At 41.8% G+C, this 26,976-nt stretch overlaps 1 protein-coding gene across 3 annotated transcripts in view; it reads left to right on the forward strand.

Moving 5' to 3' along the window:
* st6gal1 (ST6 beta-galactosamide alpha-2,6-sialyltranferase 1) overlaps window positions 1-26,976 on the forward strand; it is a 134,151-nt gene that overhangs the window by 86,487 nt on the left and 20,688 nt on the right. For all 3 annotated transcript variants that reach the window (XM_055943036.1, XM_055943035.1, XM_055943037.1), the window contains exon 7: window positions 23,501-23,602. In XM_055943036.1, the coding sequence (XP_055799011.1) occupies window positions 23,501-23,602 (102 nt within the window). The remainder of the gene's footprint in view (window positions 1-23,500; window positions 23,603-26,976) is intronic.

Below are 26,976 nucleotides of genomic sequence, written 5' to 3' on the forward strand. Positions count from 1 at the left end.
TTCAAAAAGTTATATTACAAGTCGAATAAACTGGTCAAACTTAGTAGAGAATCAATCTTCAGGATGTTGTTATCATATATATCCAATAACGTTCCAACCGGAGCATTCTTTTCAGTCTCTATAAGTAATGGAACGCATGACGATATCATGAGGAAAGTGCGTGACCAAGAACTGGCACTCTGCCAGACCACTGACTCAAACACCTCCCATCCAGTCCCACAACACAGCATAAGCTTCATTCCACATTCTACTGACTGTTGACATCTAGTGGAAGGCTTAGGAAGTGCAAACAGATCCATATATTACAGGGAATTGAATAGGCGATGACTTTAACATCGACCACTCTCAGAATTCTCACTTCCTGTTTGGATTTTTTCTCAGGTTTCTGCCTGCCATATGAGTTCTGTTATACTCACAGACATCATTCAAACAGTTTTTGAAACTTCAGAGTGTTTTCTATCCAATAGTAATAATAATATGCATATATTAGCATCTGGGACAGACTAGGAGGCAGTTAACTATAGGCACGCAATTCATCCAAAAGTGAAAATCCTGCCCCCTATATCAAAGAAGTTAAGGGGAAACATTTAAATGTCTTGGAATTGCCTAGTCAAAGTCCATACCTCTATATTTGCATCTTCAAAGTGGTAGGCATGTTGTGTGAAATCAAATGATACAAACCCCCCAAAAATCTATTTTAATTCCAGGTTGTAAGGCAACAAAATAGGAAGAAGGGGGTGAATACTTTCACAAGCCACTGTACCTGGAGCTAACTGTGCAGATAGCACTACTTGGTGATCCGAAAAGTCATAGTCAATTGATCAGTACTATAATACCTTTAGCAAAAAAGTATTTTTAATTTACACTCTGTAGAAATCCCTCAACCTCAACCCAACAAGGGAACTCCTTCAAGACTGTTGGAAAAGCATATTGAGAATGGGGGATTGTGGAGGCCAGGTCATTTGATGCAGCACTCCATCCCTCTCCTTCTTAATCAAATAGCCCTTACACAGCCTCGAAGTGTGTTGGGTCATTGTCCTGTTGAAAAACAAATGATAGACCCACTAAGCGCAAACCAGATGGGATGGCGTTTCACTGCAGAATACTGTGGTAGCCATGCTGGTTAAGTGTGCCTTGATTTCTAAATAAATCACTGACAGTGTCACTAGAAATGCACCCCCACACCATCACTCCTCCTCCATGCTTCACGGTGGGAACCACACATGCAGAGATCATCCGTTCGCCTTTTATTTTTAAATCAGGTAGGCCAGTTGTTTTATTTAACCAGGTAGGCCAGTTGAGAACAGGTTCTCATTTACAACTGCGACCTGGCCAAGATAAAGCAAAGCAGTGCGACAAGAAACAACATAGTTACACATAGGATAAACAAAAGTACAGTCAATAACACAACAGAAAAATCTATATACAGTGTGTGCAAATGGAGTAAGGAGGTAAGGCAATAAATATGCCACAGTAGCGAAGTAATTACAATTTAACAAATTAACACTGAAGTGATAGATGTGCAGATGATGATGTGCAAGTAGAAATATCGGTGTGCAAATCAGCAAAAAAGTTAATAAAAACAATATGGGGATGAGGTAGGTAGTTGGGTCAGCTATTTACAGATGGGCTATGTACAGCTGCAGCGATCGGTAAGCTGTTCAGATAGCTGATGCTTAAATTAGTGAGGAAGATATAAGTCTCCAACTTCAGCGATTTTTGCAATTCATCCCAATCATTGGCAACTGAGAATTGGAAGGAAAGGCGCGCAAAGTGGGTGTTAGCTTTGGGGATGACCAGTGAGATATACCTGCTGGAGCGTGTGCTATGGGGACCAGTGAGCTGAGATAAGGCGGAGCTTTACCTAGCAAAGACTTATAGATGACCTACAGCCAGTGGGTCTGGCGACGAATATGAAGCAAGGACCAGCCGACGAGAGCATACAGGTCGCAGTGGTGGGTGGTATATGGGGCTTTGGTGACAAAATGGATGGCACTGTGATAGACTGCATCAGACTGCATCAGGTCAGCAAAAGTAAAACCGTCGCCAAAACAGAGACTGTTCTGTCTAGTTGTTCGAGGAAGGAAAGCGAGGAAGGCTCCTGTCATGATGGAGACCCGGCTGTGAGTTATCTGGTTTATCCTGGAAAGGCCTGAAGGTGTCGCCTGTTCAGTTTCCACAACATAGGGTCTCGGCTCTGGAGATTTGCTGATGACAACAGCTGGTATTTTCCATCCTTTCTCTCCGTCCAGCTTGACTCTTACACTCTGTCCAAGATGTAATTCCGGTAGGGTGCACACTGAATGCCTACTGTTATAGAAAACTGGTAAACTTGTTTGGCTTTCTGGTCCTTTTGTTTAACACTGTTGTGGCTGATGCGTTTTGGTTGGAGTTTCCCATCCAGCACAGGGACTGTCGTCCGGATCTGACGTCCTGTCATGAGTTGTGCTGGGCTTGCTCCTGTTGTGCTGATGAGCGTGGCTCGGTAGCACATCAGAGTCATGTGTGGTTCTGGTTGTTTAAGAATTTGCCTAGCGTTGTGGCTAACCAGTTCGGTAGGTATCCCCCATCTTACAAACATACAGTTGAGGCGGGTGATGACCTGTTAGCTAGTGGTAGTGGGCAGGTGAGATATTTCTGTCCCGAGAATAGTAGTCCACCACCATGAGGTATTTCTTGCCCTCTAGCTCACCCAGGTCTGCTGCGATCTTCTGCCACGGACACTTAGGTAAAGGTATCGTGACAAGTGGTTCTCTCTTTTGAGTTTCTCTGTACAGAACCCACATGACATCACTGATGCCCAGCCACCACACCAACATCTTGGCTCTTTCTCTGCACTTTGTCACCCCCATGTGACCTTTGTGTAGAACTTCGCTCTGTGAAGCTGGGATGACTAGCACAAGTCCGTCCAGCTCCAATGGATGCGCTCTCGCTGTGTGGTATCCCTGTAGCTCCATTCTCTGAGACTAGCCTTTTCGGATATAGCCCATGACCATTTGGAGGTCTGCATCATTGCGTGCCACCTATCTGATGTCATCCAGCCTGTGTGCAGACACTGGTCTGCTCTCCCCCACAGCTTCCACATATGCTTTGACTTCTTCTTCTGCGTCTGATGTGTTTTCTTTCATTGGGTTTCTCGACAGTGTGTCAGCCACAACTAACTGCTTCCCAGGAACACTGCTTTCACATTGAAACGCATGGGGCGCATGAGCAGTCACTTAACCCTGAGTGGTGCTTTGTCCAGGTCATACGTGTTGATCACTGGAACAACTGGCTTATGGTCTGTCTGTAAGACAAAGCTGCCCATGCCCTGCAGATAGCGGGCAAATCGTTCACATGCCCATACACCTGCCAGGTACTCTTTTTTTTTATTTGCTCGTACCTTGTCAGTCTTCGTTAGTATGCATGAACAAAATGCATCTGAACTGACCACAGTTGGTTTCCCGGCATCGTAGTATGCCAATACATGTGTTGACACTAACATAGCCTTGACCTTGTGGAGGGCCTGCTCCTGTGGGTCTCCCCAAATTCACACTGTCTCAACAGCTCAGTGATGGGGTGTAGCACTGATGACAGGCCCGGCAAGAATTTGCCCAACTAGTTCACCAGTCCCAGTATTTGGCGAAGCTCAGGGATGTTTGTTGGACTGAGCATCTTGGAGACGGCTTTCACTTTGCTGTCATCCGGCGTTATCCCATCCACTCCGATCACATGACTGAAGTACTGGATCTCCGACTTCCCAAAGTGGCACTTGTCTTTGTTCAGCTTTAGTCCTGACTCTTTGATGGTCTGTATCACTTTGTTCAGATTCTTGTCGTGTTCTTCCTTGTTTGCACTGCAGACCAGTATGTCATCCATCATGACGACTGTGCCCTTGTCATCTCAGGAGCTTGCTCATCTCCCTCTGAAAGATAGCTGGCACACTGGTTATTCCAAAAGGATGGCACTTGAAGCAGAATCTCCCCACAGGAGTGATGAGTCGTCAGTTTTCAGCAGCTGGGTTCAAGCAGTATCCGCTAGACCCATCGAGTGTGGAGAAGACTCTCGCTCCAGATAGCTTTGGTGCGATATCCTCCAAGGTGGGCAAGATGCACCTCTCCCGTTTCACTGCTTCGTTGAGTCGTTTTAAATCTACACATGTTCTCACTTTGGAGCACATAAGCCCGTTGGGCAGGTTCACAGTTCAGTAGACCCTATCTCTATAAACACATCTGTGCTGATCTCATTTTCTCTAAGGACCAAACCCATTTTGAATGCAACGGTTCTGCTAAGTAGGTTATTAGCATATGGTCCTCGAATCACAAAGATCCAGAATTAGTACTTTTCTCAATTTCTTTCACGCATGACTAGAAATGTTTCTATAAAATCAATCATGCTGCGAACATCCGTTTTCAATTTTAACCAGCAGGAGCACTGTGGCAAGCTCTGGTAAATGCTCTGATACATAACTGTAAGGTCAGCACCAGTGTCAATCTTGAACTTTACACTTGTGCCATTCACTGGGTGCTCAACATGCTACTGATCTTCTGAATCAGACTGCTTGGTAACTGATCCTAAAATGAATGCCCCTTGCATTTCTTCTTCATCCTCAGCTGTAACTTCTTTGACCATTTTTGTTTTGATTGTAATCTCAAAATGCCCCATTTTGTTACACTTCCTGCATTTTTTGTTGCGATTTGTATCGCCTTCTCCAGTGTCAAGTCTGGCTTGAGCTGTAGCTTTTGTGAAACATCCTTGTCCATAATGCCAATCACAGTCATATCCCTTATTTGTTTTGTCCTTTGTAGATCCAAACTTGCTGTTTTCAGCTAGCTCATACAGAATCCTCACAAAAGATTCCACTGTTTCTCCCCCTTTTTGAATGGAAACATGCTCGTTTGTGAATCATGTTGCGTCATGGCACGAAATGTTCATTCAGTTTTTTGATCACTACATCATAGTTGAACTCCTCATTAAAGTCATCAAAGGAGAATGCATTGTTGACAATCTGCATCTTTCCCTATTGCATAAAGTAGTGAATACACCTGCACAATGCCTGTTTTCCAATTTTGATGTTGTCTCCATGCCGACGACTGCGAGAAATCGATCGGCTCCGGTGTTTTGAATTTGGTCTTTTTCCTCAATAATCTTTGGCATGTGAATTCTGACACCATATCATGATGGAGACCAGGCTGTGTATTATCCGGTTTAGTTTGTTTAGTAACTCAGGCAATTAGCATGCAGTCCACAAAGATACTTTCTGCTAGTCCTCATCCTTTAGGTTAGTCACCTCTGGTTATGACAATGAAATGCATAACCAATTAATTATGCAGATATCTATCATGCATCACTACAGCTCCACACAGTCTCTCACTTGAATAACTTACCTAGTTATTTTCTGATTATCTAATTTTGCTATTTTGTAGCTTTGGCAACTATGTGTGTGTTTTCTATACCTGTTTGCTCCTCTCCATGTAGGCTTTACAGATGCTCCCCACCCCTTCGCTACAACCCTTCTAATTTAGTGTGTACAACCCATGTGGAATTCTGGGTCTCTGTCAATCTACAGTCAAGAACGCAGAGTTCATCTCAGCCTATGCTGCCCTTCAATCCCTTGACTTTTGGCCCTGACGGAGACATGGATCACCCCAGAGAAGACTGCTACTTCAGCTGCTCTCTCTTCATCTGACTATGTTTTTTCTCATAGTCCGAGAGCATCTGATTGTTGTGGTGGTGGCACAGGTCTACTCATTTCTCCTAAGTGGAGATTTTCTCTATTCTTTCTCTCTCACCTGTCCATCTCCTCATTTGAATTCCATGCTGTCACTTCAAATCAAATTGTATTGGTCACATAAACATGGTTAGCAGATGCTAATGTGAGTGTAGCTAAATGCTTTTGTGTAGGGAAATGCTTGTCCACCCAAGCTTAAAATTGTTGTCATCTATCGCCCACCAGGTGCCCAATGAGCTTAACACCTTGATAAGCTCATTTCCTGACGATGGCTCACTATTCTTCGTACTTGGCGACTTTAACCTCCGAACGTCTGCCTTTGATTAATTTCTTGCCTCTTTTGACCTCAACCTTTCCCAAACTCCTACAACTCACAAGGCAGGCAATACGCTTGATGTCATCTTTACTAGAGGCCGTTTACCTGCTAATCATTGTTACACTTCCTGATCACATTTTCTTTCCTTTTCTGTCTACCTTTCCTCCAACCCTAGCCACTCAACCTCTACGCAAATAGTCATGCGCCGTCCGCAATCGTCGTTCTCTCTCCCACTACTCTCTCCACTTCTATCCTATCATCTCTCCCTTCTGCTAAATCCTTCTCCTTCCTGTCTCCTGATTTTGTCTCTTCGACCCTACTCTCCTCTCTTTCCAAATCCTATGACTCGCACTGTCCCCTTTCCTCCCAGCTGGCTCGGCCCTCCCCTACTGCTCTGCGGCTGAGTGACACATTGCAAGCTTACAGAAGAGGGCTGTGGGGAGATGAGTGAACATTTTGAAAAATGTAACTTCTGGAGGCCCTATCATCCTTTCACTCACTGTATTTTCTCTTCTCATGAACGCTGCTGGAACACACAACTCTTTTGTGTCTTTTGTTAGTTGTTTACAGGAAATTTTTCAATATAACAGGCACGAGTGAGTACACAATCGTTTGTATTTTTTTATTGGCTGTATCTACCGATGGCCTGTACAGGTCCGGAAAGATACATCTGTTGTTCTATTTGTTTTACTCTGCCTGCAAGACGCTGGATGATTCAGAATCCAATGAAGAGCTTGAACGATTCATTGACGAGAGATACTTACGAGCTCAAAGAAACATGTCGCTGGTTTCGGAGGATTCAAGCACTGCTGAGGACAACAAATCCAGTCAACAAAACAAACCAAAGCCAAGTTGGCCAAGCAGTATCAACGATGGCACCAAACCATCCCCAAGCAAGAAGGCAGGCGTGGAGAGTGGGGAGAAGTTTACTTATATGGATGTTGACTTGTTAAAATAGATCAATGAAAGGCTTGCCAAATTTGATATCTTGGATATATTACGAGAGGACATCAATGCATTATGTGGCAGTCTAGAATTCAGACCATGTCAGATGGCAGTCTAGAATTCAGACAATGTCAGATTGATAATCTAAGGAAAGAGAACACGGAGCTTAAAGGTACTGTAGACTCTATTCATGGCAAGGTGGAGGTGGTGCAAAGGGAGAACAAACAACTTAAAGAAACCTTGCTTGATGTACAGTGTCGATCAATGCGGGACAATCTAACATTTTCAGGGATACCGGAGAATGACAACAGCAGAGGCTGTGAGGACACTGTCCGAGACTTTATGTCAACTCAACTGAAACTGCCCACTGAGGTTGTACATAATGTCACTTTCTCCAGAGTCCATAGAATGGGTAAGGCCTCTGGAAATAGGCCACTGGCTATTATTGCATGTTTTGACAAATTTCAGCAAAAGGAAATGACGAAAAGCAGGGGCAAAGAACTCAAACACAGATTTTGGAATGAATGAGCCCTTCCCCACTGAGATCAATGAAAGGAGAAAACAAACGTATCCCATCATGAAGGAAAAGCGTTGCCTGAATTAATGAGTCTCTATGGTGATGGATAAACATTACATCAAAGGTCAACTGTATCGGAACTCTAGAGTAACTCACTAGCTATTTTAATCCAACTGTATCAGGACTCTAGAGTAACTCCCTGGCTATTTTAATCCAACTGTATCAGGACTCTAGAGTAACTCCCTGGCTATTTTAATCCAACTGTATCGGGACTCTAGAGTAACTCCCTGGCTATTTTAATCCAACTGTATTGGGACTCTAGAGTAACTCCCTGGCTATTTTAATCCAACTGTATCGGGACTCTAGAGTAACTCCCTGGCTATTTTAATCCAACTGTATCGGGACTCTAGAGTATCTTCCTGGCTATTTTAATCCAACTGTATCGGGACTCTAGAGTAACTTCCTGGCTATTTTAATCCAATGTTCAAATCTGAGTTTGTGTGTTGTAGTGTATCATGACAACTTAACTATAATGAATACATGCTCTATTGATCTCCACTTGATAAGGAAAGGGCTGCATATAGCTCAGGTTAATGTATGTAGCCTTCCTAACGAAATACATGAGGTATTTAACTTGGTCAACATAAATAATATTCATATTTAACTTTGACCAAAACGCATTTAGAAGCATCTGTAAATGATGGGCAAATGAACATTCAAGGATATAGTCTACTGAGAAGAGACAGGAATAGGAATGGTGGGGGTGTAGCACTGTATATCCAGAATCATATACCTTTTAAGAGTGATGACCTTAATGTATGTCAAACAGAGGCACTATGGGCTCAAGTACATCTGCCTCACCAGGCACCCATATTGGTAGGATGTGTGTATAGACCTCCTAGCTCTAAGGTGTCCTATCTGGATGTCTTATGCACTGGGTTTGACCAGACCACAGATAGTAACATATAGATATGTATGTTTTGATTTTAATATAAACTCAGCAAAAAAAGAAACGTCCTCTCACTGTCAACTGTGTTTATTTTCAGCAAACCTAACATGTGTAAATATTTGTATGAACATAAGATTCAACATCTGAGACATAAACTGAACAAGTTCCACAGACATGTAACTAACAGAAATTGAATAATGTGTCCCTGAACAAAGGGGGGGGGTCAAAATCAAAAGTAACAGTCAGAATCTGGTGTGGCCACCAGCTGCATTAAGTACTGCAGTGGATCTCCTCCTCATTGACTGCATCAGATTTGCCAGTTCTTGCTGTGAGATGTTACCCCACTCTTCCACCAAGGTACCTGCAAGTTCCCGGACATTTCTGGGGGGAATGGCCTGAGCCCTCTGATCCAACAGGTCCCAGACGTGCTCAATGGGATTGAGATCCGGGCTCTTCGCTGGTCTTGGCAAAACACTGACATTCCTGTCTTGCAGGAAATCACTCACAGAACGAGCAGTATGGCTGGTGGCATATATTAGAATTATTATGATCCTTCCAATTTAAACTCACCAATAAAAGAAACGTCCCTTTTTCAGGACCCGGTCTTTCAAAGATAATCCGTAAAAATCGCGGAATGGTCATTAGGACACTATGAAAACTTAGGACACTAAAGAGGCCTATCCAGGAACCCTGGGCATCTTCTTTTGGTGTTTTTCAGAGTCAATAGAAAGGCCTCTTTAGTGTCCTAAGTTTTCATAGTGTCCTAACGACCATTCCGCAGGTGCATGTTCATTAATTGTTTATGGTTCATTGAACAAGCATGGGAAACAGTGTTGAACCCCTTCACAATGAAGATCTATGATTTAGATTTTTGCGAATTATCTTTGAAAGACAGGGTCCTGAAAAGGGATGTTTCTTTTTTTGGTGAGTTTAAATTGGAAGGATCATAATAATTAAAATATAACTAAATTGATGCAGAGAACTGTGGTTTCAAACAAATGGTTAATGATACTACTCGGTCATCAACTAATTTGGTTCACTGTTCTGACACATGCATTGATCTGATCTTCTGTAATATACCATTGCAATGTTTAAAAGCCATATCAATGCTAGTGGGCTGGAGAGACCATAATATTGTGACCATAACCATGAACACCAAGGTTCCAAAGAAACCCCCTAGGATTGTGATCAAGAGACCTTTTAAAACATTTAATCATGAGCTATTTCTAAATGATTTGGCTGCTTTACCCTGGGAGCTGATTTATCTAGAGGACTATTTAAATCACGCTACAGAATGTTTTATTGATTTGCTCACTGAGGTAATGGACCATAAATCAGCCAAGACCTCAGAAAAAAAATTGTAGACCTCCACAAGTATGGTTCATCCTTGGGAGCAATTTCCAAACGCCTGAAGGTACCATATTCATCTGTACAAACAATAGTATGCAAGTATAAACACCATTGACCACGCAGCCGTCATACCGCTCAGGAAGGAGAAGCATTCTGACTCCTAGAGATGAACGTACTTTAGTGCTAATCAATCCCAGAACAACAACAAAGGACCTTGTGAAGATGCTGGAGGAAACAGGTACAAAAGTTTCTATATCCACAGTAAAACGCCCTATATCGACATAACCTGAAAGAACGCTCAGCAAGGAAGAAGCCACTGTTCCAAAACCGCCATAAAAAAGCCAGACTACAGTTTGCAACTGCACATGGGGACAAAGATCGTACTTTTTGGAGAAATGTCCTCTGGTCTGATGAAACAAAAAATAACTGTTTGGCCTTGCAAGCCGAAGGACATCATCCCATCCATGAAGCACGGTGGCAGCATCATGTTGTGGGGGTGCTTTGCTGCAGGAGGGACTGGTGTACTTCACAAAATAGATGGCATCATGAGGCAGGAAAATTATGTGGATATATTGAAGCAACATCTCAAGACATCAGTCAGGATGTCAAAACTTGGTCGCAAATGGGTCTTCCAAATGGACAATGACCCCAAGCATACTTACAAAGTTGTGGCAAAATGGCACAAGGACAACAAAGTCAAGGTATTGGAGTGGCCATCACAAAGCTCTGACCTCAATCCCATAGAAAATGTGTGGGAAGAACTGAAAAAGCGTGTGTGAGCAAGGAGGCCTACAAACCTGACTCAGCTACACCAGCTCTGTCAGAAGGAATGGGCCAAAATTCACCCAAGTTATTGTGGAAAGCTACCTGAAACGTTTGACCCAAGTTTAAAATGTTTAAGGCAATGCTACCAATTACCAATTGAATGTTTATAGACTTCTGACCCACTGGGAATGTGATGAAAGAAATAAAAGCTGAAAGAAATAATTCTCTACTATTATTCTGACATTTCACATTCCTAAATTAAGTGGTGATCCTAACTGAACTAAGAAAGGGAATTTTGACAAGGATTAAATGTCAGGAATTGGGAAAAACTGAGTTTAAATGTATTTTGCTAAGGTGTATGTAAACTTCCGACTTCAACTGTATCAATGATGTCGCTCTTGCTGCTGGTGATTCTCTGATCCACCTCTACGCAGACAACACCATTTTGTATACATCTGACCCTTCTTTGGACACTGTGTTAACAAACTGACCCTTCTTTGGACACTGTGTTAACAAACAAGCTTCGTTTGGAAGCACTTCTTCCATGGCCTCCAACTACTCTCAAATGCTAATTAAACTAAATGCATGCTCTTCAAACCATCGCTGCCCGCACCCGCCTGCCCGACTAGCATCGCTACTCTGGACAGTTCTGATTTAGAATATGTGGTCAACTACAAATACCTAGGTGTCTGGTTAGACTGTAAACTCTCCTTCCAGACTCACATTAAACATCTCTAATCCAACATTAAATCTAGAATCGGCTTCCTGTTTCGCAACAAAGCCTCCTTCACTCATGCTGCCAAACATACCCTTGTAAAACTGACTATCCTACCGATCTTTGACTTCGGCAATGTCATTTACAAAATAGCCTCCAACGCAAATTTGACGTAGTCTATCACAGTGTCATCAGTTTTGTCACCAAAGCCCCATATACTACCCACCACTGTGACCTGTATGCTCTCGTTGGCTCGCCCTCGCATCATATTCATCGCCAAACCCACTGGCTCCAGGTCATCTATAAGTCTTTGCTTGGTAAAGCCCCGCCTTATCTGAGCTCACTGGTCATCCTTGCAACACCCACCCGTAGCATGCGCTCCAGCAGGTATATTTCACTGGTCATCCCCCAAAGCCATCACCTCCTTTGAACGCCCTTCCTTCCAGTTCTCTGCTGCCAATGACTGGAACAAATTGCAAAAATCACTGAAGCTGGAGTCTTAAATCTCCCTCACTAACTTTAAACATCAGCTGTCAGAGCAGCTTACCAATCACAGCACCTGAACACAGCCCATCTGTAAATAGCCCACCCAACTACCTCATCCCCATATTGTTATTAGTTTTGCTCTTTTGCACCCCTGTATCTTTACTTGCACATCATCATCTGCACATCTATCACTCCAGTGTTAATGCTAAATTGTAATTATTTTGCCATTATGGACTATTTATTGCCTTACCTCCCTTATCTTACTACATTTGCACAGACTGTATATAGATTTTTCTATTGTGTTATTGACTGTACTTTTGTTTATCCCATGTGTCCTATGTGTTGTTTTTGTCGCACTGCTTTGCTTTATTTTGGCCAGGTTGCAGTTGTAAATGAGAACTTGTTCTCAACTGGCCTACCTGGTTAAATAAAGGTGAAATAAATGTAAAAAAAGAAAATGTTTCAATTGTCTCAAGGCTTAAAAATCCTACACTGATTTTAAGTGGATTTAACAAGTGACATCAATAACGGATCATAGCTTTTGCCTTGTCATGGAAAGAGCAGGTGTTCAATGTTGTGTACACTCAATGTCTGTCTCTCTCTCTTTCTCAGATTCAATTTGAATGTAATTGATGGAGAGAGAGACTATTTCAGAGTGCTCGTGTGCACACTGATTTAAAGCAACGATATTCAGGTGATATGCTGATTTAAAAATGCAGCTGAAATTGAAACAATTATAATCTTTACAATAAAAAAGGTGACCCCAGAAAGCCAGACGGAGATGTGTAAATTAGATGTGCATTCAGTCCTTATATTACTGTAGCATATGCTGCAGCAACTGTAGGAACCACAATGGAAATAAGTCCCTGAATTTATTGTGCAATCTCGGTCACTTTTAAAATTGTGTATATATATGCTGTTGTTTTTTTACTGACAATTAAAATCAATCAATAAATCCAAGCTGTGCACCAGCAATTTGATGAATGGAGAAAACACCAAAACATTTAATGACATTCAGAGATTGTCAAGCCATGCCTTCGATACTGGGTAAACCTACAAGGTAGGAAGGGGTATTTGTCAAGATTGACATGTCTATTTATTCTGGTGTTGAAAACGCAAACCATGATGTTGAAGTGGCCGAAGTCTGTATTCTTTTTGTTTATTGGTTGTGTGGTGGCACAGGAACCTATTGGTGGGGAAAAAATGGCAATTTGTTATATAATTATAAATATGGCATCAAATTGTTGAAAATCGGATTTCTCCCTATCTGATCATTGTCTGCATCCGGCTCTGATAGTGAAGTAATGAAACAGGCAGTGAGATTCTAGTCCATGGTTGTCAGCAAACCATTAACCTTCTGGCCCGTAGACAAGCATGGCACGTAGATGTTTATAAACACAGGGTCGCTACAGTTATTGTTATTTGTGATCATAACCATTATTTTGAGTTAATTCTATGAGGGGGTAGGGTGTTCAATGTATTTTACAGTACAAGAGGAGGGTCATGTAAAAATATTTGTAAAGTTGGGGAGGGGGTGCATTTTGTACTGGGCAGATGGCGGGCAGCGTGTATGGCATCGTGTGGCAGCGTGTATGGCATCGTGTGGCAGCGTGTATGGCATCATGTGGCAGCGTGTATGGCATCGTGTGGGCAAACGGTTTGCTGATGTAATTTATGTGAACAGAGTGCCTCATGGTGGAGGTGGGGTTATGGAATGGGCAAACATAAGCTACGGACAACAAACACAATTGCATTTTGTCAATGGCAATTTGAATGCACAGAGATACCGTGACGAGATCCTGAGGCCCATTATCATGCCATTCTTCCGACGCCATCCTCTCATGTTTCAGCATGATGATGCACGACCCCATGTCGCAAGGATCTGGACACAATTCCTGGAAGCTGAACATGTCACAGTTCCTCCATGGCCTGCATGCTCACCAGACATTTCATCCATTGATCATGTTTGGGATGCTCTGGATCGACGTGTACGACAGCGTGTTCCAGTTCCCACCAATATCTAGCAACTTCACACAGCCATTGAAGAGGAGTGGGACAATATGCCACAGGCCACAATCAACAGCCTGGTCAACTCTATGCAAAGGAGAAGTGTCACGTGCATGAGGAAAATGGTGGTCACACCAGATACTGACCAGCCCATACATTTTTTTGAACAGATGCATATCTGCATGCCCGCCATGTGCCTAATTCATTTATTTCAATTGACTGATTTCCTTATGAACTAACTCAGTAAAATCTTTGAAATTGTTGCAGGTGCATTTACATTTTTGTTGATTGTAGATTAACAGAAAGTTCAAATGTCATAGGCCTATGTATGTTTTTACATTATCACGCGTTGACCATATTACCGCCACACCAGCAGTCATGTCTGCAGTAAAATTCCACGTGACCGTTGAGTCACGGTAATCTCCTCATATGCACTCTGGACATTCATTGGTCAAAAGCAAGTTTGGTAACCATCAGGTCCTAACTGCCTGGTACTCAGGGAACAATTGTCCCTCCATCAGGTCCTAATGGTCTGGTACTCAGGGCTCTATTGTCCCTCCACCAGGTCCTAATGGTCTTGTACTCAGGGCTCTATTGTCCCTCCATCAGGTCCTAATGGCCTGGTACTCAGGACTCTATTGTCCATCCATCAGGTCCTAACTGTCTGGTACTCAGGGCTCTATTGTCCCTCCATCAGGTCCTAATGACCTGGTACTCAGGGTTCTATTGTCCATCCATCAGGTCCTAATGGCCTGGTACTCAGGACTCTATTGTCCATCCATCGGGTCCTAACTGTCTGGTACTCAGGGTTCTATTGTCCCTCCATCAGGTCCTAACAACCTGGTACTCGGGGCTCTACTGTCCCTCCATCAGGTCCTAATGGCCTGGTACTCAGGGCTCTGTTGTCCCTCCACCAGGTCCTAATGACCTGGTACTCAGGGCACTATTGTCCCTCCATCAGGTCATAATGGCCTGGTACTCAGGGCTCTATTGTCCCTCCATCAGGTCCTAATGACCTAGTACTCAGGGCTCTATTGTCCCTCCATCAGGTCCTAATGGCCTGGTACTCAGGGCTCTATTGTCCCTCCACCAGGTCCTAACTACCTGGTACTCAGGGCTCTACTGTCCCTCCATCAGGTCCTAACTACCTGGTACCCAGGGCTCTATTGTCCCTCCATCAGGTCCTATTGGCCTGGTACTCGGGGCTCTATTGTCCCTGTAACCACAGGTGCAAATGCAATCAAAAAATCACATCAAACACTTCAAAACAGTTTCATGTTTTTAAAACTCCCCTCACTGTGATTGATCATTTTGAAGAAAGAAGTTCAGCAGCAGGTTGAAACAGTGTAAAACATGGTCATTGTGGGTATTGTTTCAACGAAATGGACAGTGTTTTCTAAGGTGATGATTAATAGGTGATGATTAATTCAAAACACCCATAGGCATATTAGAGCTTATGCATAGGCCTATATAAGAGCCCAAGCCCGAAAAAAAACCTGAAGATGTCTTTGGTACATAATTGGTCTAGCCGATCCTCCAAAATTATATAAATTCTAGTGCCTTCGAGTGTGGACTGTATTATTATGCATACTAGTGGACTGGTTACCGTATGCTACGCTCCCCATCTTCTATCCATGAGTCTGGGAGAGAATGTATAGGCCTAGGCGATGCTAATGTTTGATTGGTTGTGCAGGGCGGCTTACAGAGTTAGCCTAGAGTAATGGGTAATTTTCATGTTTTCCTAATTAATAGGCTGACGCATTACCTTTTGATACAGAATATATCACCACCATGCGTTTCAAACAGTGGTTGATGTGTGGATTGAAATAACCGGAGTAGCCTACATGGCGTCATTGAAAAAACAAACCGGGCGGGAAAGTGGCCTCCATTGCTATTGGAGTGCATATGGCCCACGTGTCTTTTTTCTCCAGCCCCTGTTCCTGCCCATTTGATAATGTGCCATTCTAAGATTCAATTGAGAATAGTCTGATGGGTGAAAATATGACCACTTGAGGAGAGAACTGCGTGTGGAGCCTGAGGCAAGGAACAGAGCGCAAGCTCTTTTTGGACTCTCTCAAATCATCAGTAGCCTATAGTCGCATCATGCAGCCAACATATGTTTGGATTTCTAAGACATTCTACGGTTTGTATCATTCACAACTAAAGTTGCTAAATAACTCTATAATCTAGCATATAGGGCCTGTTTCAAGTCAACATACTTCATATGCACACTCGTTTCAGAATGTGGGGGGAAAAATCCTTTCTATTTTATTCAGTTAAGTGAAATTATATTCTTCTTACTATAAAATCACATTATATAAAATAACGGGACTTAAAAGCATATCTTGTCTGCTAAATGAACAAGTGTGACTGGTGTAGATTGCCTCTGCGTTGTGTTTTGATCGGTTAACAGATGACCGACCAGAGGGTCGGTCTAATGATGCTTTATTTTTTGATAAAGAAACAAACATATAGAAATGAAATATGCACCAACTCCTCTCTTCCACACACAGTAGAAAGGGCGCAAATAAACAATCATCTCGTTTGACAATGATACCAGATAGTGCAATGTACAGTATAAAATGTATCATGCATTGTACAGTCTAGCCTGTAGGCCTGGGCTAGCAAACTTTGATAAATGACAGCCATGCATTACGTACAGTTAATGACATGCACTTGCGAACCTAGCTAACCATGGGCAGTAAATATTGTCAACATAACCAGACAAACAAAAACAGGTGACATACCTGATAAAGAAGCAAACATCCATAAATGAAATGTTGTGCTGCCCTTTTGCACCAACTCCTCTAAAGTACAAATGAACAACAGGGGACACGAATAGCCATACTAGCCCAATGACAACATGCACAGAGAACAGTACAGTAACCAGCTAGCATGTACAGCATTCACAAATCAACAGATAAAAGTGAATAAATGCATAAAATCATAATATACTGGTAGAAGACCATAATATTACAATGTCAGTAACTATATAAACTCAATAGCTGGGTTTTAACGTTGATTGATGAGGATTTCCATGGGCCAATTTAACATTAACCTACCTCTTCCACATGGATACAGTAGAATGGGAAGAGGTAAGGGGGGAAGGGGTTGTTTAGGGGTAATACAGAAGTAGAAGGAAATGTGCAACATTAAAAAGGGCACTTACGTCAACAAAAATAATGCACACTAATATCAGGCATGGGAACTATTAAGAGTTTGTGTAATTATACAATATAAAATTCACCCCTTGTTACACAAGTGTAACGTCTGGAGAGTGATGGGTGTGGAGTCAGACGCAGAAGGTTGACGGGAAAAACGCTTTAATGTCCTTTCGAAAATGTAACCAGTTACAAACATGGGTGAGGCACAAAACACAGGTGCAACAAACCCAAAACCATAGTACCTCAAATACCGGACAGCGAAAACCCAAAAGAACACAAACACCACTAACGTGAAATAACAACAAGCCCGCACAAACCAGCGGGCTAAACGAACTTAAATAACACCCATCCCAAAACCCCAACAAGGAACAGGTGAAAACAATTAGACAAAAACAAACGAAAAAGGAAAAAGGGATCGGTGGCAGCTAGTAGACCGGCGACGACGACCGCCGAGCACCGCCCGAACAGGTAGAGGAGCCACCTTCGGTGGTATTCGTGACAACAAGCCTACAGCCTATGGAATACATAGCATGGCACAAAGCCAATTAACGTACAGTAGGCCAACTCATATTCTGTTAATCCGAAATACATTTTCATATATTAAACAGATTTATTAGACCTTCTTTTTTTTAAATGTAGCTGTTCCAAAGGCGCGCATCAGCGGCTTGTATGTGTGGAGGCCTAGAGATGCTAAATGGGTTCATATTCATTCCTGGTATGAAAAGCTGATAGTCCAGGATAAAGTTGTAGAAGGTTGGCTAGCTAGTTAGCTAGCTACAGTTCTGTCTCGATCATGCACTGTCTGGACGTCACTCTTTTTTTCTCAGGTGGTTGGCTGAGTTAACCATTAGTCACACCTCGTCTTTTGAAAGATGGAGGCGTGCGACGCTATTGGCTGTGACCTTCTTTCAAAGAAGGACAATCTATAAAGGATTGGTTTGTGAAACATGAACAACTGGATGGTGATTAGACATGTTTGATAGCCTTATGCGAGTTAAGTGGCGCCAAGGCCAGTTCGGAATCGATTTGGTTATTGTGAGAACGTTGTCTACAAACAGGATTACAGCTGAAGAACTCGATTCCTGATGAAGACCTAAGGGTCGAAACGTTGTAGATAAATATCACGTGGGAGCATGAGTAGCGGTGTGCGGCATTTTCCGTTCTATTTTCTACAAACAGGATTGCCACGGACTCTGACTATGACTACAGCTGTTAGTTCAGAATACAATTATGGCTGTTATTTCAGGTCAGGGTCACATTCATTAGTACTCACCATAGCAAAACGCTTTGCAACAGAAAGCATAAACAAGCATATCTTTACAAAGTTAAAATAGTCGCTCCCTGTTTTAGTCAGTTTTCTTCCGTTTGGTGCCTAGTGAATATGACCCAGGTGTCCCACAACAGCTCAGATTTCGTTATTCTGATTTGTCAAAGTAAAAGAGTAATATCGAGTTACAATTCCATATTCCAAGATTACATAAGGGGTAGCTCGGAGGAAATATGATTACGCTGGAGTGGGAAAAGATGTGCCTCTCCGTAAGGTATTTGAACCCCACGTGACAGATGGGGATACTCACCACTATACTAACAAGGAGTGGCCTGTCTACACCTGGATCAGTTCCAAACTGATTCTGGCTGCCATGCTAACATGGTCTACAAACAATACGCTGTCAATGAATAACAACTGCATGAAGCTTTTACATAATGCTAGTGAGGCCCAGCCACAGCTCTACGAATGTTCTGCACGTGATAATACCAGTGTATTTATTTGTATTCTTATCTGTATAGGTGATATACAATACCAGTCGAAAGTTTGGAAACACCTACTCATTCAAGGGTTTTTCTATATTTTTACTATTTTCTGTAAAACAATAGTGAAGAAATAAAAACAATGAAATAACACATGGAATTATGTAGTATCCAAAAAAGTGTTTAACAAATCGAAATATATTTTATATTCTTCAAAGTAGCCACCCTTTGCCTTGATGAGAGCTTTGCACACTCTTGGCATTCTCTCAACCAGCTTCATGAGGAATGCTTTCCAACAGTCTTGAAGGAGTTCCCACATATGCTGAGCACTTGTTGGCTGCTTTTCCTTCACTCTGCAGTCCAACTCATCCCAAACCATCTCAAATGGGTTGAGGTCAGGTGATTGTGGAGGCCAGGTCATCTAATGCAGTACTCCATCACTCTCATTTGTGGTCAAATAGAGGTGTGTTTTGGGTCATTGTCCTGTTGAAAAACAAATGATAGTCCCACTAAGTGCAAACCAGATGGGATGGCATATCGCTGCAACATGCTGGTTAAGTGTGCCTTTAATTCTAAATAAATCATAGACAGTGTCACCAGCAAGGCACCCCCACACCATCACACCTCCTCCTCACACAGCGGTTGGAACCAAAAATCTCAATTTTGAACTCATGAGACCAAAAGACAGATTTCCACCAGTCTAATGTCCATTGCTCATGGTTCTTGGCCCAAGCAAGTCTGGTCTTCTTATTGGTGTCCTTAAGTAGTGGTTTCTTTGCAGCAATTCGACAATGAAGGTCAAATTGCTGCAGTTGATGTTGTTGATGTTGAGATGTGTCTGTTACTTGAACTCTGTGAAGCATTTATTTGAGCTGCAATTTCTTCAATGAACTTATCCTTCGCAAGCAGAGGTAACTCTGGGTCTTCCTTTCCTGTGATGGTCCTCATGAGAGCCAGTTTCATCATAGCGCTTGATGGTTTTTGCGACTGCGCTTGAACAAACTTTAAAAGTTCTCGACATTTTCCAGATTGACTGACCTTCATGTCTTAAAGTAATGGTGGAATGTCGTTTCTCTTTGCTTATTTTAGCTGTTCTTGCCATAATATGGACTTGGTATTTTACCAAATAGGGCTATCTTCTTTATACCACCCCTACCTTGTCACAACACAACTGATTGGCTCGAATGCACTAAGAAGGAAAGAAATTCCACAAATTAACTTTTAACAAGCACACTTGTTAATTGAAATGCATTTCAGGTGACTACCTCATGAAGCTGGTTGAGAGAATGCCAAGAGTGTGCAAAGCTGTCATCAAGGCAAAGGGTGGCTATTTGAAGATTCTCAAATATAAAATATATTTCGAATTGTTTAACACTTTTTTTGGTTACTACATGATTCCAAATGTGTTATTTCATAGTTTTGATGTCCTCAGTCTTCACTATTATTCTACAATGTAGAAAATAGTCCAAATAAAGAAAGACTCTGGAATGAGTTGGTCTGTCCAAACTTTTGACTGGTACTGTGAATCTGTGTGAATCTGTGTGAACATGAATCTGTGTGAACATGTATATTGATTATATAAAGCTCTGTCCTTACCTGTATAGGTGATTTAAAGCTGTGTTGTTACCTACAGTGTATTTGGAAAGTATTCACACCCCTTGACCTTTTTCAAATGTTATGTTACAGCTTTATTCTAAAATGTATTAAATAGTCCCCCCCCCTCATCAATCTACACACAATACCCCATAATGGCAAAGCAAAAACAGCTTCTAGAAATTTTTGCAAATGTATTTAAAAAAAAGTATACAACATTTACATAAGTATTAAGACCCTTTACTCAGTACTTTGTTGAAGCACCTTTGGCAGCAATTACAGCCTTAAGTCTTCTTGGGTATGACCCTACAAGCTTGGCACACCTGTATTTGGGGAGTTTCTCCCATTCTTCTCTGCAGAACCTCTCAAGCTCTGTCAGGTTGGATGGGGAGTGTTGCTGCACAGCTATTTTAGGGCTCTCCAGAGATGTTCGGGCTCTGGCTCTGGCTGGGCCAGTCAAGGACATTCAGAGACTTGTCCCGAAGCCATTCTTGTGTTGTCTTGGCTGTGTGCTTAGGGTCATTGTCCTGTTGGAAGGTGAACCTTCGCCCCAGTCTGAGGTATTGAGTGCTCTGGAGCAGGTTTTCATCAAGGATCTCTCTGTACTTTGCTCCGTTCATCTTTCCGTCAACCTGACTAGTCACTCAGTCCCTGCTGCTGAAAAATGGTGCCAGGTTTCCTTATACTTAAACTGAATCTTTATTAGTGAGAGCTTTGCAATAGCGGTGGCTGGTCGACGAATCAACCTCAGATGATCCGTTGAGAGCCACCACACAAAGGCTACTGAGATCTTTTATAGCAAAGATCCACCCCCTAGCCTACATAACAAACCACAGATGTTTAGAACGTGTCACAAGGTGAGACTTTTTAAATGAGAAAGGAGTATCCCGTAGCCAGATAGCATTCGCTATAAATTATCTTTCAGTTTGGCTCCTAAGACGAGTTTCTGATCTCGTTCCTGGTACTCATAGCACAAACACCAACTCATCCAATGGCATAAATCAATTGTCAACTCCAGATACTCCCATCTCAAGTAAAACCCATTCTTGACCCCACTCCTGGACAAGCTCACTGAGGGGAGTGAGCCTCTAGGTCATACACTATCCCAGCATAAGTGCAACATCAGAGATGTTAGGGAGGGTTTGGCCGGTAGGGATATCCTTGTCTCATCGCACACTAGCGACTCCTGTGGCGGGCCGGGCGCTGTGCACGCTGACCAGGTCGCTAGGTGTACGGTGTTTCCTCCAACACATTGGTGCGGCTGGCTTCCGGGTTGGACGCGCGCTGTGTTAAGAAGCAGTGCGGCTTGGTTGGATTGTGTTTCGGAGGATGCATGGCTCTCGACCTTCATCTCTCCCGAGCCCGTACAGGAGTTGTAGCGATGAGACAAGACAGTAACTACTAATAATTGGATACCACGAAATTGGGGAGAAAAAGGGGTGTAACATTTTTTAAGATTGTGAAATGTCAGAATAATAGTAGAGGGAATGATTTATTTCAGCTTTTATTTCTTTCATCACATTCCCAGTGGGTCAGAAGTTTACATACACTCAATTAGTATTTGGTAGCACTGCCTTTAAATAGTTTAACATGGGTCAAACGTTTTGGGTAGCCTTCCACAAGCTTCCCACAACTTGTTGGCCCATTCCTCCTGACAGAGCTGGTGTAATTGAGTCAGGTTTGTAGGCCTCCTTGCTCTCACATGCTTTTTCAGTTCTGTCCAGAAATGTTCAATAGGATTGAGGTCAGGGCTTTGTGATGGCCACTCCAATGCCTTGACTTTGTTGACCTTAAGCCATTTTGCCACAACTTTGGAAGTATGCTTGGGGTCATTGTCCATTTTGGAGAACCATTTGCAACCAAGCTTTAACTTCCTGACTGATGTCTTGAGATATTGCTTCAATATATGCACATCATTTTCCATCCTCATTATGCCGTCTATTTTGTGAAGTGCACCAGTCCCTCCTGCAGCAAAGCACCCCCATAACATGATGCTCCCATCCCATGCTTCACGGTTGGGATTGGTGTTCTTCGGCTTGCAAGCCTCCTCCTTTTTCCTCCAAACATAACGATGGTAATTATGGCCAAACAGTTCTATTTTTGTTTTATCAGACCAGAGGACATTTCTCCAAAAAGTACGATCTTTGTCCCCATGTGCAGTGGCAAACCGTAGTCTGGCTTTTTTAGAGCGGTTTTGGAGCAGTGGCTTCTTCCTTGCTGAGCGCCCTTTCAGGTTATAGATACTTTTGTTCCTGTTTCCTCCAACATCTTCACAAGGTCCTTTGCTGTTGTTCTGGGATTGATTTGCACTTTTCGCGCCAAAGTACATTTATCTTTAGGAGACATAACGTGTATCTTTCCTGAGCGGTATGTTGGCTGCATGGTCCCATGGTGTTTATACTTGGGTACTATTGTTTGTACCGATGAACGTGGTACCTTCAGGCTTTTGGAAATTTCTCCCAAGGATGAACCAGACTTGTGGAGGTCTACAGTTTTTTTTCTGAGGTCTTGGCTGATTTCTTTTGATTTTCCGATGATGTCAAGCAAAGAGGCACTGAGTTTGACGGTAGGCCTTGAAATTCATCCACAGATATACCTCCAATTGAGTAAAATTATGTCAATTAGCCTATCAGAAGCTTCTAAAGCCATGACATCATTTTCTGGAATTTTCCAAGCTGCTTAAAGGCACAGTCAAATTCGTGTATGTAAACTTCTGACCCACTGGAATTGTGATACAGTGAATTATAAGCTAAATAATCTGCCTGTAAACAACTGTTGGGAAAATTACTTGTGTCATACACAAAGTAGATGTCCTAACTGACTTGCCAAAACTATAGTTTAAAAATAAATTTGTGGAGTGGTTGAAAAATTAGTTTTAATGACTCCAACCTAAGTGTATGTAAACTTCCGACTTCAACTGTATGTAAATCAGGTATTTAAAAAAATAATAATAATGTTTTCGCTTTGTCATTATGAGGTATTGTGAGTAGATTGAGGACATTTTTTTATTTAATCAATTTTAGAAAAAGGCTGTTACTTAACAAAATGTGGAAAAAGTCATGGGTCTGAATACTTTCCGAATGCAAGGTAAATCGCCCTGGATTAGAGTTTCTGCTAAATGACTCAAATGTAAATTTATATAAAGTGTAAAACTGCTGTTACCTTAATATGTTGTATAACGCTGTGTTCTTACCTGTAATAGGTGATACAACTTTGTTTTTACCTGTCCTGCAGGTGATGGCATCAGACGACCACCGCTTCCTGTCCAGCTCTCTGTACAGCACAGGTGTGCTGGTGGCCTGGGACCCTTCCCCCTTTTCTGCTGACCTCAACCAGGTATGACTGGAGAGGGTGAAGACCAGTAGAGATCATTAGAGGCCAGTAAATACTATTCAAGACCAGTAAAAACTTTTCAAAACCAGTAAACTATTCAAGACCTGTTAAGATCATTAACCCCCTAGAGTTGATGTCCATGCCCCCGCGGAAATCTAATTAGCTTAATAAAAAAATCCCCGTCAAAATCCGTCTGTTTAAGCAACAGAAATGTGTTGTTTTGCATGGACTCAATCCACCGCATCCACCGATTTTAGCCTTTCGATCATAGCGTCATCTCCCAGTGGTGTAAAGTACTTAAGTAAAAAATACTTTAAAGCACTAGTTAATGCTTCTTATGGCTTGGGAGCGCTATTTTCACGTCCAGATGAAAAATGTGCCCAAAGTAAACTGCCTGCTACTCAGGCCCAGAAGCTAGGATATGCATATAATTGGTAGATTTGGATAGAAAACACTCTAAAGTTTCTAAAACGGTTTGAATAATGTCTGTGAGTATAACATAACTGATTTGGCAGGCGAAATCCCGAGCACAATCCATCCAGGGAAAATTATTTTTGAGGTCAATCTGTTTTCTATGGGATTTCTATGGCAAGGCCGTTTTAAAAGAAATATTCTTGCAGTTAATATAGCTTCCACTAGATGTCAACAGTCTTTAGAAATTGGTTGATGTTTTTCTTTAGAGAAATGAAGAAGTAACCCTGTTATTTTCCTGTGTCACTCCAGGTGCACTCTAATTAATTGGTGCGCGTGACCTGGAACATGCTTTCTTTGTTTTCGTCCGGTATTGAACACAGTTGATTCCGTCTTAAATTGTATCGATTATTTACGTAAAAAAATACCTAAAGTTGTATTACAAAAGTTGTTTGAAATGTTTGGACAAAGATTACAGGTAACTGATGAGAGATTTTGTAGTCATGTAGCGTGAGTTGGAACAGGTGTTTTTCTGGACCAAACGCGCCAAATAAATGGACATTTTGGGTATATAACGACGGAATTAATCGAACAAAAGGACCATTTGTGATGTTTATGGGACATATTGGAGTGCCAACAGAAGAAGCTCGTCAAAGGTAAGGCATGAATTATATCTTTGTGTCGCGCCTGGTGGGTTGAATTATGATTGTCTGTCTTTGTTTGATGGGGTGCTGTCCTCAGATAATAGCACGGTTTGCTTTCGCCGTAAAGCCTTTTTGAAATCTGACACTGCCGCTGAATTAACAACAAGTTTAGCTTTAATTTGGTTTATTGCATGTGTGATTTCATGAAAGTTTAATATTTATAGTAATTTTATTTGAATTTGGTGCTCTGCCATTTTACAGGATGTTGTCAAATCGATCCCGCTAAAGGGATTTGATCCATAAGAAGTTTAAGTTGTTTTTAGGGGTATTTGTACTTTACTATTTATATTTTAGAACATTTTTACTCAACTACATTCCTAAAGAAGATAATGTACCTTTAACTCCATACATTTTCTCTGACACCAAAAAGTACTCGTTATATTTCGAATGCTTAGCAGGAAAGGAAAATTGTCCAATTTACTAACATCCCTGGTCATCCCTACTGCCTCTGATCTGGCGGACTCACTAAACACATATGCTTGGTTTGTAAATTGTGACCGACCGGCTCAAATCGGTCTTATGTAGCAAAGTTTGAAATTGTGTTATTTACTTTGGATAAAAGTAGAGACTCAGAGCTACAAAATGGTATATCATACACTGCATTTGAGAAACAATGGGAAAGTAATTTTCCTAATTTTCCTTCCTGAAAGTTGATAAACTTGTAAACTCACTTTTGAGAAAATAGCCTTTGAATGTTTTGGTACTACTACTGGAGAGCCCTTCTTTGTCTACACCCATTCAGCATCGTTCACACCCTCTGAAGCTTTAGCCCCACCCATCAAACTACAGTATAATAAATATTTAACTTTCATAAAATCACAGGTGTAATACATCAAAATAAAGCTTCACTTCTTGTTAAGCCAGCCGCTGTGTCAGATATCAAAAAGGCTTTACGGCGAAAGCAAACCATGTGATTATCTGAGGACAGCGCCCCGCATACAAACACATGAAAAACATATTCCAACCAGGCAGGTGCGACACGAAAGTCAGAAATAGCGATATAAAAAAATGCCTTACCTTTGATCTTCTTCTGTTGGCACTCCAAAAGGTCCCTGTTACATCACAAATTGTCCTTTTGTTCGATAATGTCCTTCTTTATATCCATAAAAACTCAGTTTAGCTGGCGCACTTCACTCATTAATCCACCCAGTTTCCCTCCATCAAAATGCATACAAAATGAATCCCAAACGTTACTAATAAACTTTTCCAAACAAGTCAAACTACGTTTATAATCAAACCTTAGGTACCCTAATACGTAAATAAACTATAAAATTTAAGACGGAGAATCGTTATTGTCTTTACCAGAGAAAAATACCAAAGAACGCTCTCTCTTCCACGCGCTTGGAAACACTACAGCCAAAATGGGAGCCACCTAGAAAAACTAAAGTTTCTGTCTCATTTTTCCAAAAACCAGCCTGAAACTCTTTCTAAAAACTGTTGACATCGAGTGGAATTACTAGGAACTGCAATCTGGGAGGACTTGGCCTTATAATAAAAGTGATGGCCATTGAAAATAGTGGTAGGCTGAAATTATTTTGGGGGGGGATGGTTGTCCTCGGGGTTTCGCCTGCCATATCAATTCTGTTATACTCACAGACATAATTTGAACAGTTTTAGAAACTTTAGAGTGTTTTTTATCCTAACAATTACATGCATATCCTAGCTTCTGGGACTGAGTAACAGGCAGTTTATTTTGGGCACACTTTTCATAAAGATGTCAAAATACTGCCCCCTACCCAAGAGAGTTTAAAGAAATAATAACACAAAAATGTATACCAGCAGTCAAGCACCCAAGATAACTTGCTAGCTACTTCCAGACACAAATGAGAGAACAGCTCTCTGAACATTACTCGCCCTAGCAGGGCCGACATTTAATTACACCGGCCATATTCAACTGATTTTGAGCGTTCGTAAATTCATTAGTTATTCTGCGCTCTGGAACACTCAGACGAGAGTGCTCTGAAATCGGAGTAGATAGCCAGACTGAATTTACAAACTCACCTGAAATGGTTACTTGCATAGTGGAGTCTTTTGTTAAGACATGTAGCTAGCTTGCTAACTAGCTAAACAATGAACCATCATCACAACTCATGACGTTACTACCCTGGATGAATCTGCAGGTAGCCAACCAACATCTATCAACAGTTGTCGCATTGACATTCTATTGAAATGGATACTTGCATAGTGGAGTCTTTTGTTCATACATTTTTATATATTTATTTCACCTTTATTTAACCAGGTAGACCAGTTGAGAACAAGTTC

Source organism: Salvelinus fontinalis, chromosome 13 (genome assembly GCF_029448725.1).
Source record: "Salvelinus fontinalis isolate EN_2023a chromosome 13, ASM2944872v1, whole genome shotgun sequence".
Taxonomy (NCBI): domain Eukaryota; kingdom Metazoa; phylum Chordata; class Actinopteri; order Salmoniformes; family Salmonidae; genus Salvelinus; species Salvelinus fontinalis.